The sequence below is a fragment of the Rhyacophila brunnea genome, unplaced genomic scaffold (genome assembly GCF_057557595.1).
Source record: "Rhyacophila brunnea isolate RB1 unplaced genomic scaffold, BYU_Rbru_1.0 scaffold_11, whole genome shotgun sequence".
NCBI lineage: Eukaryota > Metazoa > Arthropoda > Insecta > Trichoptera > Rhyacophilidae > Rhyacophila > Rhyacophila brunnea.
In genome coordinates, this window is record NW_028232763.1 from 1,569,439 (window position 1) to 1,586,941 (window position 17,503).

Sequence of the window (17,503 nt, forward strand, 5' to 3'; positions counted from 1 at the left end):
CTAAAAAAAAAAGGAACACATTTTGAATTCGGTTTTCGATCATTTAACACCATCCATAACACTCTGTGGCTGTTTTTCACCCATTGAGCGTTTTTCATGTTTGGGAATAACATAATATTATGGACAGAAACGTTGTCATTTTATAAATCAATAATTTTAAATGTAACGTTATTATGACAAATTCGTTCAATTGGTTTATTTGTCCATGCGTATGTTTTGATTTTTATTCTCTCTTTTATATATCATTATTATATAATTGACATATTGTATTTACTCGAATTGTTTTTCTCTTTCCCTCATATTTTCTCTGCTCTGCTTGTGGCTGTGTTTGGTTGTGTCCTCGACAATTTGCATGATGCTTCAAATACAATCAAAAAAAAATCATTCACGTAAGTATTAATTTGTACCAAATGGACATAACTTTACATAACAACAACTGTTCTAAAAGGTACCATATTATTAACTGGAACAAACCACTAAATCAGAGTATTTTATAAACAAAATAACATCATTTTTAATAAGCCACGGTATATTAATAAATTATAATGAATGGTGGTCGATAAAACAATTCCAGTAAAATCACATGGTACAATTTAAGTTTATTTTTAATAAAAATGTCTATTTTTTCATCTTTTATCATTAAACAAAACAGATTACTTAAGGGCATATATACGTAACGTACGGAGGTCTTTTTAAAAGCTACATCTGGGTTCCTCCATTTTATTTGAAATACATGCCTTACCCACACAGCCTATAAGCGACTTGGTATCATAAAAGGCCAGTATTTCTTTATTTTATATAATAATAATATATAGTAATATTTTAATATTCTGAGAGATTATTTGATGATGATTTTAAGTTAACAAACAATTTCTTAGATTGACTCTTAGGTTCTTCTCTACTCTTTCCAATTTAATACATTTTCATCATTGTTTATTGTTTATTTTCTTACATGTTCTTAACCCTCTTCGTGTTTAATCTTAATCCTTTTTACTATTCATTTGAGCAGTTCTTGTTTCTTTTCTTCTATTCTTTTTAATATTATATCACCATTAATTATTGTGAGCTGTTTGATTGTGCGGCTGGAGCATGCTGATTGTTTGTTACAGTTGTTGTTGTTGCACAAGTGTGACGGTAGTTTTAGTCGTAGGAAGCACATTTTTATTATTTTACATCAACAATACCACATAAATCTCTGAAGCGATAGCAGATACAACTTTAAAATACAGGGTTTGTACCAAAAACTATAAACATTCCATCTATTTATTCGAGATGACAATATATATATACTAAACAAAATAATTACACTTGAATACTTACAAAAGTTACAAGATAAAGTGTCTTTTTTCAAAACCCGATAAGTTATCAAAATCTAATAACAACAAAAATGACTAAATATTATATTTCCGCACAACATATTATAACGATTTATAATCTTTCAAAATCCGCCATAAACGTACAAAAAAATACTTAAAAACTTAACAGAAACAGGCACGTTAAAATAATTCATATTAATGTTAATATGTTAATATGTCAAAAATTATTTTGTTTGTGTTTCTTGAAAAAAAAGTTTATCTCGTATTAAAATTCTTATTTTAAAATACGTTCCCAAGGGGAAAAGAAGCGTCAAGACCAACCTGTTGCGAGTGAATCGCAAAAACGTTTTTTTTACCACAAATGTTGAATTGTGATTTTTTTTTTTGAAAATATACTTTTCAAATATTAAATCAGCCGTTAAAATCAAAATTAAATCACTTATATGAACTTGTATGGATAAAATCAGTTCCTGTTATTAGGCACTCATACGTATGAAATAAAATTTAATATAGGTACAATCGTATCTACCTAATTTACGATTTTGGATATCTAATCAATAGAGGTGAGTAATACAATATTATTTGAAGAAAAATTCACATGTAAATCCCCTTAAAACTATTTAAGCACTGCTTGTTTTTGTGGTTTATATCCTGTTTTGTCGGTGCCCAATAATATTTTAATCACGACACGGTGTCATCCATGTTATAAACACAAAATCAAACAATTATATAGGTACCCTATATTCATGAAACATAATATTATGCCTATGGTAAATAAAGCTTTTTTTATAGTTTATTTTATAAAATAATAATACAATATTAAATTATTATTAATAGAATAAACTTTTAAATAGATCTTTATTTTATCAAACTACAGTAATATTCTTATCTTTATATTATATTTTAATAGGAAAGAAATATGGGGTATACATTCAAAGCTAAAAATGAGACATGCACGAAATAAATTATAAAATTCAGCATAATATTTTATTATTATTCCAACATTTTTAACTTATTAGTTTTTTTTATGAATAGAAAAATCTTTAATCAGCCAAGACTGATTATTTTTCACTTAATATTATTTAGAATTCTATATTAATAATTTATCTCAATTGATAGATAATAATTATTTACATTATTTTTATAAATTTTAATTTATATTATTATGTGAACAAATATTTCCTCAGTTACTTATGTTGGATCTATTGAGTATTAAGCTTTTACAAATCTCTCTATGCATGTTTCACATAGACTTGATGTGCTCCCATTTTTCATACACTTTTATGTTTAAATGTATTTTATTTATGTAAACATTAGAAAAATATAATATGTATAAATTGTTTATGTGATACCACACTTCCATTAGTAAGCCAGGGACAAATTCTGCTGCCGCGTGAGTCTTGACATATTCAAATATTATATTTTTTTTTATAATTAATTACCTAGCTTTTAGTGTAAAAAATACTTTTTACCGTATCGTGTAGAAACTATTTTATTTCATATTAAGTATTTAAGAGCATTTTATCAAATTTAATCTAAATTCACTAACGCGGAAATAATTACTATTCACTAATTATCATTATTATGTTTTTGAAATCTCATTTATTTCATTTTATTTTTAAATAGCATTTCAATATTTTAGATTATATTTTGATTTTGAAAGACTGGTTTGAGCTGGGTGTCCGTAACAGAATAATAATATAAATTGCAAATTTCTCTTTTCGTGAAAAGTTGCAATTTGCGGTGGTAACTATCAATTGAATTTAGAGTCAGTTCACATAAACATACTGTTCTGGCTTCATAAATATATATAATATATATATATACAAATATTTTATTTGTTATATTATAATTGGATGTGTTTATTTATTGTGATTACATGTGGTCGTCATAATGTTCGTAACATTTAGATGTTGCAATATGATTATAATATATTTTGTATTTTTACCTGTGTTTTGTCTTACAGTCCTCTATGCAATACTGACCTCAACTACTTTTCACTATTAAACAATAAAAACAATTCAATTAAAAATAACTGAGACTATAATTAAGTAATATTTGAGAAAGTTCTCCACAAAAAAATGAGTGCAAATTTACAGAATAATTTCTATTCCAATAAAGGATGCATGTTTGTACATAAAATAGGATTTGAAACCGTCTCTCTAAAATGCACTTCTTTGTCCCCTAACCAAAATATTTTATATGTTAATAAATTAATATTATTTAAATTTGTCTTTTCAATGGTTGATGTTGAAGTCAGTAATGTAAATTAATTGTCACCAGTGGGTACTTGCTTCTAGGTGATCACAAGACGCTATTACTTTGTTATTAAAAAAAACTAACAATGTGTTGTGTATTCCCTAGCAATCCTTACAGTTTATATTATTATTAAATAAAACAGTACTTATGTGTTAAGAGAACTATCTGACACATCCATAGAATAGTGTAAAGCTGGCAACGCTGTTGAAACAGCATTACCTAACCTAACATGTCACTTAATACTAAGCATTATTGACTTACAGGTTAGGTTAGGCAGTGACATTAAAATAGCAATAATAAACCAGGGGTTGCCAACTTCACATCATTATATGATAAGGTTTCATAGTGCTGTTAATATATAAATACTAAAAAATCATATCAGTAATATTTATTATTGTCATTATGTGTACCTTTGCCTTGATATTCTGTAACCCCTGTCCTTCTTTTTCTCTTGTCTTTCTCTTTCTCTCTCTCTCTCTATCTTTGTCACTTTGATCTTGTCCCTCCCCGTCTTTTTGGTGAAGCTATCGATAGCCAGATAGTTGAATCAAACCAAACCTTTTTGATTAATTTTATTCCGTTTATTTTTGTTTTGAATATTTTTTTGGTATATCTCTCAGTCATGCTGTCATTTTAAACATTAAAAAATGATACCTTCTACTACACAAACTTCCAAAAACATATGTTTAATCTCTGAAGAATAATAGGCATTTTAAACTGTAACTTTTTTTCAGGATTTAGTAGGTACCACAATAATAATATATTACCTACACAATTTTATAAAAAAATATTCAATTCATCTAAAATATTATTCATTGAAACCTAATGATTGTTAATAATATTTTTGAACTCATTGGATATTAGTCAATTGACACTTTTTGTTAAATGCATTATTATTCATTATACTGTCTAGATAAATACTAAGTTTACTATATTTTTAGTTTATATTTAATAATTTCTTCATAACTCCTACTCGACTCATATGTAATTAGTAGATAATAATATAATATTGTACAACATTAACTAAATGTTCAGATTCCAACATAGCCATTGAAGTAAAAAAATACTAATTCTTTTAAATCCACAGGTAGTATAAAAATACCTACTTAAATGTTTTTCTACCATTTGTCTTCCAATTACACGAATGTTAGAGTTTTATTGGCCATTATGGAGTGCTTAAACAATAAGTTGCATGTTACAGGATAACAAGCTTGGAGATATTTGCTTCTCTCTGCGCTACGTACCAACGGCTGGAAAATTGACTGTAGTTATTCTGGAAGCTAAGAACCTCAAAAAAATGGACGTCGGTGGCCTCTCAGGTATATAAAAATGGTCTTTCTATTTGGTATATAGCTTGTACTATTGTATATAATAGCACTCAAACAAAAAAATATATATCCGCTGATAATTATTCGACATCTATTTTGTTATGTGTAATCAGTTTCATTACATTGGAATACAATAAATAATCCAGAATATACGTATATACACGGAGTCAACAGATTACCATACATGCTAAAAACACATCTTTCAGGCAATAAATAGTTTATTATTTTGATTTACTATAATTAAAATACCTAAACCGTATTATATAGGTACATACTATATGTTAATTAAATTATCATTATTATTTTACTCATAATTTTAATACGAAAAATTGATTGAAGGTTGAATCATTGTCTAATTAGAAAAAAAAAATTTAAAACCTAAATATTGCTATCGTAATAGATGTTTGAGTTTACACCGTGTGTTTTTCCTCTTTCTTTCTTAAACGTTTCGGGTCCATAACAGAGGCCATACTGAATCTTCTCATTCTCAAGTCTTGAGAATAAACTCTGCAACAAACTCGAAATGTCGTGGAAAGAAGGCGGAAGATCACGCGATGTAAACCCAAAAATCTATTCGAAAAAGAAACAACCGTGGACGTCTCAAACATTACATTTAATATTGCCATATTTTGAAAGGAAAATTCGGTTAAATCAGGTTTTTAAAAATACCTATATTACAATAAAATACCCTCATTACCCTATCAAATACTAACAGGTCTTTCTAAAAGTAAAATTGGATTCAAATCTGAAATCAATTGCAAGGCTTTATATATGATTTTCTAATAATTCGAGTATTCAAATTTCTAACAACTTAATAATAAATAGGTTTGGCAAAACAAATATTATATTTGCAATTTGTAAATGTGACAAACGGTCTTTTGTCGTACATTTGATGGAGGTAACTTTGAAACTAGTAATCGTAATTGTTATAAGGGTTCGTTTACACGGACTTATAACGCCTATACACGTGCATGAATTTACTGGCGGCAATAGTGCTTATTTTAAACTATCGTGACAATAACTGATTACACGTAAAAGTTCTGACTGTTTCGCCAATCTCATTCTTTAAGAGTGAACGAGACGTGATGTTGTCATTGTATAGTACTATTCTGTACTATTTGACAGGTAGTGAAAATCGGTCAACTTGAAAAATCGTCCGTAGTTAGTTTTCTTGCAGGCAGTTCATCACTATCGATCTACTGCCTTCTAATCCTACCGTCGCACAAAAATTCAGAAGCTTCCAAACTTTTTGATTCATGCATGTAATCTTGCCAACTGCTGGGTAATACCTATATGTTTACCCATACATTTTCTTACTGTCAACAGTAAATCCATGCACGTTTAAACGGGGTATTAGTACTGATCATTAATAGTCGCACTAATACTGACTCGTGTAAACAGCCAAAATACTAATGCGTATTACTAATTCGGCCTGTGTGCGGTATTAGTGCGAGTAATGAATACTAATGAATAATGATTATCACTAAACCCGTGTAAACAAACGTTGGATAGGAATAATTAATAGTCTAAACTCTTTTATTTCATCAATAAATTCATAAACCATTTATTTTATTCAAATGAATAATTCGCAAGATTTTGAGAATGGAACATTCCATATATTGAACATACATAACTTGAAAACACCTCAGATACATACCCACTAGAAAAAACTATATTTGAAAACAATACGAAACTCGACGGGATTTGAACCCGTATAACCATTAGTGTCGCGCCAATCCATGCATTAACCAATTATGCTACGAGCCTCCTATCTAATGATGACAATTTAAACTAGTAGGTCATACATGAAATGCTTATCAAATTGCGTTATTTATTATTGACGGGTGCCGGACGAAATCCCGAAGGCCGAAATCCCGAATGCTGAAATCCCGAATGGCCGAAATCTCGAATGGCCGGAATCCCAAAGACCAAAATCCCGAAAAATAAAAATACAAACAGTAATAATAATTGTGCAATCTTAACACTTATCTTGAATTTCGCCAATTTTACAAGAGAGACAAAAAACCATTTTTTTTTTTGTAGAACAAATGGGTTTTTGTCTCCTGTAAAAATTTGCGCAATTCAAGATAAGGGTTAAGATTGCGCAATTATTACTGTTTTATATTTTTTTTATTTTTCGGGATTTCAGCCTTCGGGATTCCGGCCATTCGGGATTTCGGCCATTCGGGACTTCAGCGTTCAGGATTTCAGTATTCGGGATTTCGGCCTTCGAGATTTCGGCTTTCGGGATTTCGACCATTCGGGATTTCAGCATTCGGGATTTCGGCTTTCGGGATTTCGGCCTTCAGGATTTCGACCCAAACCCATTATTGACTATCGATTTTTGTTACTAACCGACGCCCGGCTCTTGCCAAATATTTTTAGGTTTTGATTAATGCATTATATGGTTATACGGGTTCAAATCCCGTCGAGTTTCGTATTTTTTTCAAATATAGTTTTTTCTAGTGGGTGTTTTCAAGTTATGAATTATGTTTAATAAATTCATAGTTTGGAGCGAATTTGGAAATTAAATGTTTTTTTTTTTCTTTTCATGTTGCGGCCGCGTGCAGATCCCTACGTGAAGATAGCGCTGATGCAAAACGGAAAACGCTTGAAGAAGAAGAAGACTAGTATCAAGAAGTGCACGCTAAATCCGTATTACAACGAGTCGTTCACTTTTGAAGTGCCGTTCGAACAGATACAGGTACGAGCTGAGATAACCCAAGGGGCCCGCCGGGCTGGGAGCCCAGCTAACCGACAAATAATACCAAGTTTATATAATAAATAATACCATGCCAAATTTATGGGAATTTATTTTCGATGTTGTGTTATATAATATTAATTATGTAGGGAAAATTCATTCAACTTTTTCTTATTATTTTTTTATACTAAGAAAAAGATACAAAATCAACATCGCAATATAAAATTTTTACACTGTTAAAAAAATCTGTACATTTACAGATCAGTGTAGTAAAAATTTTATAAACCAAAATTAAAACTTTTAATAAGCATTACTACCCTCCCTATGGAGCCATACTATCAAAGGTTACAATATAATATATGCCAGTGTTATTGCAAGCCACATAATGTGTCTTATTCCGCACACATACCGTATAAACACACCTTACAAGTTTCTATCATACGTAAAGCATTATTTTAACAAACCGGATATATGTATTTTACGTGACAATATAATATAGTTATTACTACTAGCTTTATTCGTGTAGTCGTGTTTAGTATTAACACGAAATATAACACTTGTATGCTCATTCAAAGTGTATGCATATACGCTAAATTTCATATTATTAATATTATATACGACTGCTAGAATAAGGACGAAGTTAATGTTTAGTAACACTCAGTAAATTAAATTCAATGAATATGATACACTAGTATATTCTACTCTCTTTTCACATAACGTCATAGAGCATATCGAGTGTAGAAAGGAAAAAAGACGTAATCCACACAAATCAAATTTTACAGGAGGCACAAAAACGTTTTCGTTATGGTTTTCGGTCAAAGTTAAAATACAAAATAGACATAACCTTGAATTAGATGATAATTAATAATTTAATTTATATATTCCTAATGTAATAATAATTATTGAGTTAATTAAAGAAAAAATAACAAATATGGTGGTTACGTAGTTTTTCCCACTACACTTTCTTCTTTTTTTTTTTTAAAAATGTCAGGTAAATTTAGATAATAAATCGGCATTTGCAGCTTACATCCTTTGGACACAACCTGTATTTAGTCGTGTAAAAAAATATTATCCAATAAAACCCATTTTGAAAAAAAACTGAAGATTACGTCCTCGATTCATTGATATCAGTATTTTAATATTATCGCCGAGGGTACTTGATGGAATTTGAATTTAAATTCTAACGGATTTACGTTTTGTACTATGTATTCCATTTGTGTCGTTTTTTATGACCCAGGCCTTTCGGCATTTTCAGGCACTATGCGTATTCACCAATAGTAAATAAGCCTGATGATGCCGAAAGGCAAAACCCGGGTAGCAAAAAAATACTCAAATGAAATAGTATAAAACTTAAATCAATTAGAATCTATATCAGTATTTATTGAATTTTTGTTCTGGGATGCATTAAACTTTGGTTGGTATTACTACAATTAAATGTCACGTGTTAACATTAACTATAATAGTGATACATTACAATATTTACAGTGAAAATGTGACGTTTAAATCACAATACTTCTTCCATCTAATTCTTCATAAGGGGATTTATTTTATTACTGGCAATAAATTTAATAATCATACACTCAAGAATATTCTTCTTCCGTTTCCAACACACTCTACATTTTCCTTTCTTGTTAGTCCGCGACAATCGCGCAAGATAGTAGAATGACAGCAACCAGAGGTTGTCAAAAGATTTCTTGAAAAGTCTTTTGCCCCTTTTCACCTGTCATGATGTAGGGAGGGACCTCGGCACGGCGGTGCTTCTATCTCTACTCGTAACTGCATTACCAATCGGTTACTTCTATTCTAATCTTTAATATTTTTTTTACTCTTTTTCCTTTCTCAATAATAATTAACTCACATAGTTTTGCTTGTGCTTGCCAAATCTTTTAACAGAGCCTCACCTTTCTTGAAAGTCACTTATTTTTTAGACATCACAAATATTTTGAAATTGACTTTTTTTAGATATATTTTCTGACCTTGATAGAAGGTTTAAAAGGTTTGAATTCTTTTTTTGTTCACATTTTACTGCTCAATGACACTCGCTACAATAATTAACACGCTGAATTTACTATTCGATTTGTGATTTTATACATTACTTGCAATAGACAATAGAACGCTTTTAAAAATGACTTTTTCATAGATTACATTATTTTCGAATACGATATTTATTATTAAAATGTAATTTAATAGTCTTTATTATACAAGACTGACAACTGACGATATTATAGTGTATGGCTTGAAAAATATAACCTCAATTAAGAATTAGACGTAGAACTTATTTCGAAGATACATAAAATTTATAGCTTGAAAATTATTTATATATTTCACTACTATATAAGTTGTGTAATGATATACCATAAATTATACTTAATAACCAAGTGATTGATATGTGTGCCTTTTATATAATTTGATATTATAGTTAATTATGCTTTAATTACTGTTTAAATTATTATAAAGATAATATTAAAAGATTTAGAAAAAAATGTTATTTATATGAAAGGCATGTAAGTTGAAACTTGAGAAATCATTACTAGTTAATTCAATAAGCTGGCTTACAAAGATTTTATTGGACAGTTTAATACAACAAATTATTTATTATACAGAGAATGCGACATTCTTATTGAATAAATATTAATTAATAATGTAATATACAACCCCAGAGTTTCAGTCGACTGAATACGCACATTAATTTTTTACTAAGTCATCGGTTTTTGCGTGACATTGTCACTCACACTTACGTAAAAACATTCGGTCGCAAAAATCACGATTTTTGACTAATTTACTAAAATAACTGTTAAATAAAATTATTAAATACTGTCAAGTCAGTTTGTAAGCCTCTTATTAAAGTATTATTATCAATATTATCTTCACAGCAAGTTTAAATTCATAGATTTTTGCTTTAACAGCACATATCCAATCGATAACTTTCCAACAGTAGCACCCTATTTTAGTTAGGCTAAGTAATTTTGATAACAAATTAAAATCAAAACAAGGAACGAGTCTCAGCGTAAGTGTAGTTAAAAAAACAACTATTATTTTCAAGTAGTTTTTAGGGTTTGTTCTAGACAAGTAAACATTTTATTGTGCATGGCAATTTTGACGATTGGGGCGTGTCATTTCTTGTCTTTAATTGGTGCGTGCGCCCTTTTTAACCGTGTACAGAAGGTGAATCTGATGGTGACCGTGGTGGATTACGATCGCATCGGTACTTCGGAGCCCATCGGCAAAGTAGTTCTGGGATACAACGCATCCGGTACAGAACTGCGTCACTGGTCCGATATGTTGGCCTCCCCAAGAAGACCGATCGCCCAATGGCACATGCTCAAAGACCCAGAGGATGGAGACAAGAAAGATTAAGCAGCCTAAACAATGGCATGGCGGTATTTGACTTATATGTGATGTAAGTATTCATTTTACTATTGCAATGTAGAGTCTGTATTCTATAAACTGGTGTACACGTCACACGGAAAGCATTGTGCCATCGCGTTGAACTGTTGCAAGTTTTCAATGGGAGGGAACGAGATGGATGCTGAAGTGGGGGGGAAACCGGCAATACAGCTTATAGAAGACAGACTCTTATATCATAGATACTCGTCCAGTAGTGGCGAAGGGTGAAGGTAGTCTGTTAAGATCCGACATAAACAGTGCACACTAAACTTTTTCAGTCATACGTATTTGTTTTCATTGAACCAAGACTACAATTTACAGATGTTGTTGGTTAGTTTTTAAAGTTCAATCAAACCCTGCGAAAACCAAGCTATATTGGATAATAGTCCAAAATATTCATTTATCTATAAAAATATGCCATTAAATCATACATAATTTTGGATATTTTAAAGAGTAATATTTTCAATTTATTATGGTTTCGTTCAGGCAGGACTTGATGAATTTTAAAAAACTAACCGACAGCATGTGTAATAATATGTATTAAATTCAACAAAAACAAATAAATATGAACACAAAAGTGTGAACGATTTTGTTGGATCGTCCATGGCATACAAAACTATTATGGTTTGGCGTAGGCAGGGTTTGATTGATTTTTAAAAAATAACCAACGTAATCTGTAAATTGTAATCTTAGTTCAATAAAAGGAAATGCGTAAGACTGACAAAGTTTAGCTAGCATTATTTATGTCAGATATTAATAGCCTACCTCCACCCTTCGCCATAGTCGTCCAGTCATCCTTAGAGTTAGTTAGATCCAAAGTATTTATTCTGACAAGAAGCATAGATACCGTATGATTATTAATAATCACTATTTTTCACCATCACTTAGTATTCATAAAACCATGGCCTTCTATAATTAAACCACGGCGTGAAATTTCAAATTTTGATTATCCTCCTAGTCATTGCAAATACTTACAATACGATAAATTAATGAGTATTTTATTCATATCCATTAGGATGTTTCTGTTTTTTGTTTCATGATGAAAATAATATAATAATCGTTCTGTTGCATTCAAAGTATGTAAGTAATATTTTAATTAACTATATTTTTTTATTCAACGAATAATTCACAAGATTTAAGAATGTAACATTCTAATTATTGAACATACATAATTTTCATGAATTAGAAATGTTGGAGTGATCCGTGACGTCACGTCAGTTATTAATTAAAGTAATACCTACTTTGATTTAAAATACAAAAGCCGATCGCCCATAGTAACTCAATAATTTGGAAAGCGCTTCAAAGAGAATTAAGAGCCATTAGTTAAAATTTGTCGCAATTAATTATGGTGCGAAACTCGAGAGACAGGTTCGATTCCTGCTGGGTGTCTTACTTTTTTCAAAAAATATATAATATATTTTCTCAGAAGTGTTTATAATGTGTGTATAAGTAATAACTAGCGCTACGAGCGGAATTCACAACTTTATATCACGGCCTGACTATAGAGCCCCATACAGTTGGTAGTGATTGATAATGATAACATTACTGTCTTTATACCTATACACCAGGCAGTTAAATGCGTACGATAATAAGTTGAGCTTTTTTAGTTTACGTATTAACCTTTTATTTCAACGCGTTTTGTGTACCCCTGTGATTGGGACCATCACATATTATTTTATTATAAATTCCCATTATATTTATTCTCTGTAATAAATTGATCATGTTGGTTGACCTAATTAAAATACATATATATATAATATATATAGACTGAATGATCGATTTTGTTTTACTTTTATTACCAAGATCTGCAGACCTATTCTAAATAGTTAACACGGTAATGCGTTTCTGTTGTTTTTATTACTAAGTACAAAATAACACGGATATCACTCGAAGCAATTCATAAACAAGGTGGTTATCCACAATAATATTGTTAACACACCGCACTGCGTCTTAGTTAATTCCAAATTCATTTGACTGTCAAATAATATGTGTTAACTGTGTTACTCAACAACATTAATTTGAGAGTTCGTGGTTAACACGATCAATGGCGGCAATGTTAAAAAATATCACGCCTGACAGTTAACTTCCCGGGATAATTAACGGTCTAAATACGACATAATATGTATCACTCTTTCTATTGATTTTGGAGTTAAGTGATTTGTTAGAATAGTCCTGCTGGTATAGTAAAGCAAGGTTGCCAGATTATTGTGAATATTTTCTAAGTGATGTCAGTTTTTAAATGAGTCGCCCATTTCCAAAAATGATCTCGTCCAGTTTTAACCAGATATTAACTGAATATGCAATGTTATTCATTATTTAAAGGGGCACACACATATTCTATAAACCAAAACTAATCTTTTGCAGTCAGTATAACAGTTGAAAAACATCGTCCAATTTCAAAGTGCATCTTGTCCGGCTGGTGACTATTTTCAAATAACATCTTTTCCATTGTTACAGAGTGAGTATTTTGAAATTTTCGCTCAATGCGGAATAGTATATCATGTTCCACAAAACTTTCAAGTGTTTGATTGGAAAAGTTCTGTCATTAAAATATTAAAAGCACTCGCCAAATGGCCCAAGAAAAAATGGTTATTTTTTTCTATGTAGAGGTTCCACACACGTTTTTTGTGAATTTCTCAAAACAAAACAAAAGGGACTTGGTGAATTTTGGAAATAGGCGACTCAAATGTGTTCTAATTTATTCTAATAATGATTTAGGTTATACTTTATTATATTTTAGGTTTTGATACGAGAAGAATATGTCTACTCTTCTAGCTATGGAACAAGTTATTGCTACAATGCTAACGATTAAAAAAAAAATGTATCTCCAGCTTCGTAATTCTTCTGCCGTTGTCATTCGTCGGATATTAGAACATTTGAGCAAACTCAGGAGCTCCGACCCCGCCTATTCAATCAACAATAGGAGCCACATTTTATAAAAGCAATTATTTTTTTTACTCATCTTTTGATCACAAAATTTATAATAAAAAAAACTGTGAATAAAAATTAAGGATACGTTTCTGTTACAGCTGTTAATTTTTTTAGTATATTGAATATTTATTTTGTAACTACACAAACAAATAATATTATGCTAAATTGTATTGTTAACCGAAAAAATATTACCTACATAAATTCTTATAAATTAAGCTTTGCTTTGTGTATATGACATTAACCGCAACATTTAATATATATACAAGATGTGTGTATTGTATATGATGAATCCTTCTGCCTCAAATAAAAATATTTATTATAATAGTGATAAACAGAAGTGTTTCAAATTGTGTTAACCTCAAGAAATAACTTCTCTCGAGTCTTTACTTAACGAAAATAATAACATTATGTATGTGGGATTTGAGTATCCCAAGTCGTAGGTAATTTATTATTAGGTATTCAGACACTTTCACGATACATCTCGATATAATTTTACAACGGTAAAACTGTAAATGACATGATGAGAGTAAGGTTTAGTTGAATGAATGATTGTGGTTATGGTTAGTGATGAAATGTGCGTATCAATCAAAAATGCATAAAAAGTTGACTATTATAAAATATAATATTGCACTACCATTCGATAAGTAATTATATCCACTAACGATACAGTTGAAATTTCTCAATTGGTAATCGATAAGTAAATTTCTTAATGTTATGTCCGGTAAAAGATTTCTACTGATATTGTATGTCGGTTAACATGACTGTTAAGTTTTTGTAAAATACATTTGAAACGTTTTCCGAGATGGATATAATTTCCCAGTGCACTAGTAGATTTTTCACTTAATAATTTAGAGGAAGCGATGGAACTACGACACTTGTATATTATATAGAATATATTTTAAATCCATGAGTAATTATTACGAACTTGAAAATACTTAGACGCCGTCTCTTAAAGTGGGTGTTGAGTTGTAAAATAATAGATGTGTACCTACGTTATTTGTTTGCACAGTTCACTCAAATGGGTTGATGTGGCCTGAGTAGAAGCAAGACAATATAAATATAATATTATATAAAATTAGTATTCAGTTAATATTTTGTTTAAAGCCCCGCATGACAATTAGTTACGTCTTTGGTACGAGCGAAACTGAAGAAACTATTTGTATAAAAAGTCATCGAATAAATTCAGCTGTCTGTATAAATTAATAATGCCTACCAAATATCTACATAATAAATAAATACTATCGCATACTCCGCTTAACATAATAATAGTATAATATTATATTATGTATTAAATTTTGGGCTCTTATTACTTATATAATACGAGTGACTATTTTAATTATAATTTTTAAAAAATATATATAAAAGTATTTAAATAAAATTTTGTAGTTTAGAAATGATTCGTTTTACGTTGTCAAAAATAATTGACGATTTGTATTTTCTTATTTATTTGTTTTTGTATCTTAATGGAAATCTTTTAAACCAAATTTGGTAAAGAATCTACTGTAACATATTATATATCGAGTGTTATACATAGACAATATAATGTAGTTTATTTAAGATCATTGTTGATGAAACTTTTAAAACACTTGAATCATATTTTAGCAGGAAAATGACTTATTTGTTTGACGATATATCGGTCCCATTGTATAAATTTTTTTTAAGAAAAATCTCATTAAGGTAAAAAAATTTAGGAACAATCGACTAAGTTGCTGTTTATGGATGTTTTAGCTTGTTGGAAATTTGACTAAGACAGAGATCACAATGCTGTGGACAAAACCGAGCGTCTCGAAAGTTAGAATAGGCGTAGGATAAAGTGTGAGATGTATATTTAAAATGAGATTATTACTATTTATTAATTATTATTCTAGATACCCGCTTACTGTGTAGAAAGACATCATAAAGTAAGTGTTACGAAACTATACAAAAAAAATTAAAGTGTTTGTACGGGCGGGTACTCGGGTGTCCTTTATTACATCTGTCTCATTCCAAAACACAATAATACTATTTACTGTTAAATAAAAAAAATAAAAATCATGATGTATTATCATACCTATAATATTATTATTATTATTGCTCTCTTGTTGACAGTAGGTATTTGAAAATAAGAAATAATGGAATCATATCACTCGACCTGTTAAAAAAATCATTCATCATAGCATTGGTTTATACCTACCTACTTATTTAGTTAGGGCCGTTATTTTATGACATGCCCCTTTATTGAAAGTAAAAAAATACTGACATGTGTCATACTATACAGAATGTCTAAAATATAATTCCATATAAAAAAAATATATATACAATCTTGTGCTTTTATTCTGTGTTCACCCCACCATTATAATATTATACAACAAAACGGGTTGAATAGGAACGCTTTCAGCGCATCTATTCTATGCACAAGACTGCTATATAGGCCGCTATCGGCAGCTGTCAAGGCTAGTTTTTCGTTTTTTGTATCGAAATATTAGCACTCACAATAAGTTAGCCGTCTAAAGTCTAAACAGTGAAAACTGTCTATCTCGCTCTAAAATTTAACACAACCAAGCGAAGTACTGTCAAAACGTAGCACTTAATGTAACAATTACTACTAACTTATTGTAATTGTTAGAATAAGTGCTAAAAGTTAGATACCAAAAATGAAAAAGTACCCTCGATAGCTGCCGATAGCTGCCGATAGCGGCCTATAGCGGCCTATAGCAGTATTATGTATAGAATAGATGCGCAGATTTCATATTCAATTTAAATCTTATGACTGAAAAGCTAAATTCGCTTGCCAAAAGTTATGTTTGCAATTCAGCAGTTTGGTGAATGAGAACGCTCATTATTCACTCGCTATCGATATTTTCCCAAAATAATGGACTGTTCCTATTTACCAGCGAAACGAGGTGAATAGGAACACCGAATAAAAGAGAAAGGAAACCCTGCAAATTTGAAGAGAGAAACATTTATCGTTATATTATAATATCATACATATTGGAAAGCAAACAGTAAAATTTTGGCAAAAATAACATAAAGAATTTTTTCGGGAGCTGTTTTTATTCTCACGTCATTCCTATTCACCCCGTTTTACAGTACATTGGAAATAAACCAAACCAATAAGTGTGTATTATAGGTCACCACTCACAGGGAGAATCAACGCGACCTAACCTAACCTAACCCTAAGCCCAGTTGCGTCTTGCAAACCCTACTTAGCCTTCTTATCAGAAAGTAAATCAAGGCAATTTTTGCGCCTATATCTATGTAGCTTTTGGCGACCGCGTTTCGACGTCGCCCATACAGACTACAGCTCCAAACCTTGCCTACATGCACACCATAGTAGCCTTTCGCGCACGCTATTATTCGCCATTTTTCACCTGCCTTGTTTTCTGATAAGCAGGGTTTGGCAATACGCAATAGAAACACATAGAAAATCGTCTCGCTGGGATATGGTCATAAATCAAAACTGGGCGCAATATGCAACCATCACGGGACTATCCGAATGAATGAAAAATCAACAACCACAACAACACATGCGCCAATTTGAAAGTGTGCTATTCTACCTGTGTCCCATGTTGAGTGAAATTTGTTACACGCTACAAGCAGAA

The 17,503-nt window shown here is 30.4% G+C and overlaps 1 protein-coding gene across 7 annotated transcripts in view; it reads left to right on the top strand.

Annotated features, from left to right (window-relative positions):
* The window catches only part of Syt1 (Synaptotagmin 1), a 108,314-nt gene extending 94,341 nt beyond the window's left edge, over window positions 1-13,973 (top strand). For 4 of the 7 annotated variants that reach the window (XM_085957891.1, XM_085957873.1, XM_085957882.1 and 1 more), the window contains exons 8-11: window positions 4,777-4,894; window positions 7,474-7,607; window positions 10,767-11,004; window positions 13,732-13,973. In XM_085957891.1, the coding sequence (XP_085814017.1) occupies window positions 4,777-4,894; window positions 7,474-7,607; window positions 10,767-10,961 (447 nt within the window). In that variant the 3' untranslated portion in view covers window positions 10,962-11,004; window positions 13,732-13,973. The remainder of the gene's footprint in view (window positions 1-4,776; window positions 4,895-7,473; window positions 7,608-10,766; window positions 11,005-13,731) is intronic. The other 3 variants (XM_085957908.1, XM_085957916.1, XM_085957926.1) reach the window with 2 other exon arrangements.
* The last annotated feature ends 3,530 nt before the right edge of the window (window positions 13,974-17,503 follow it).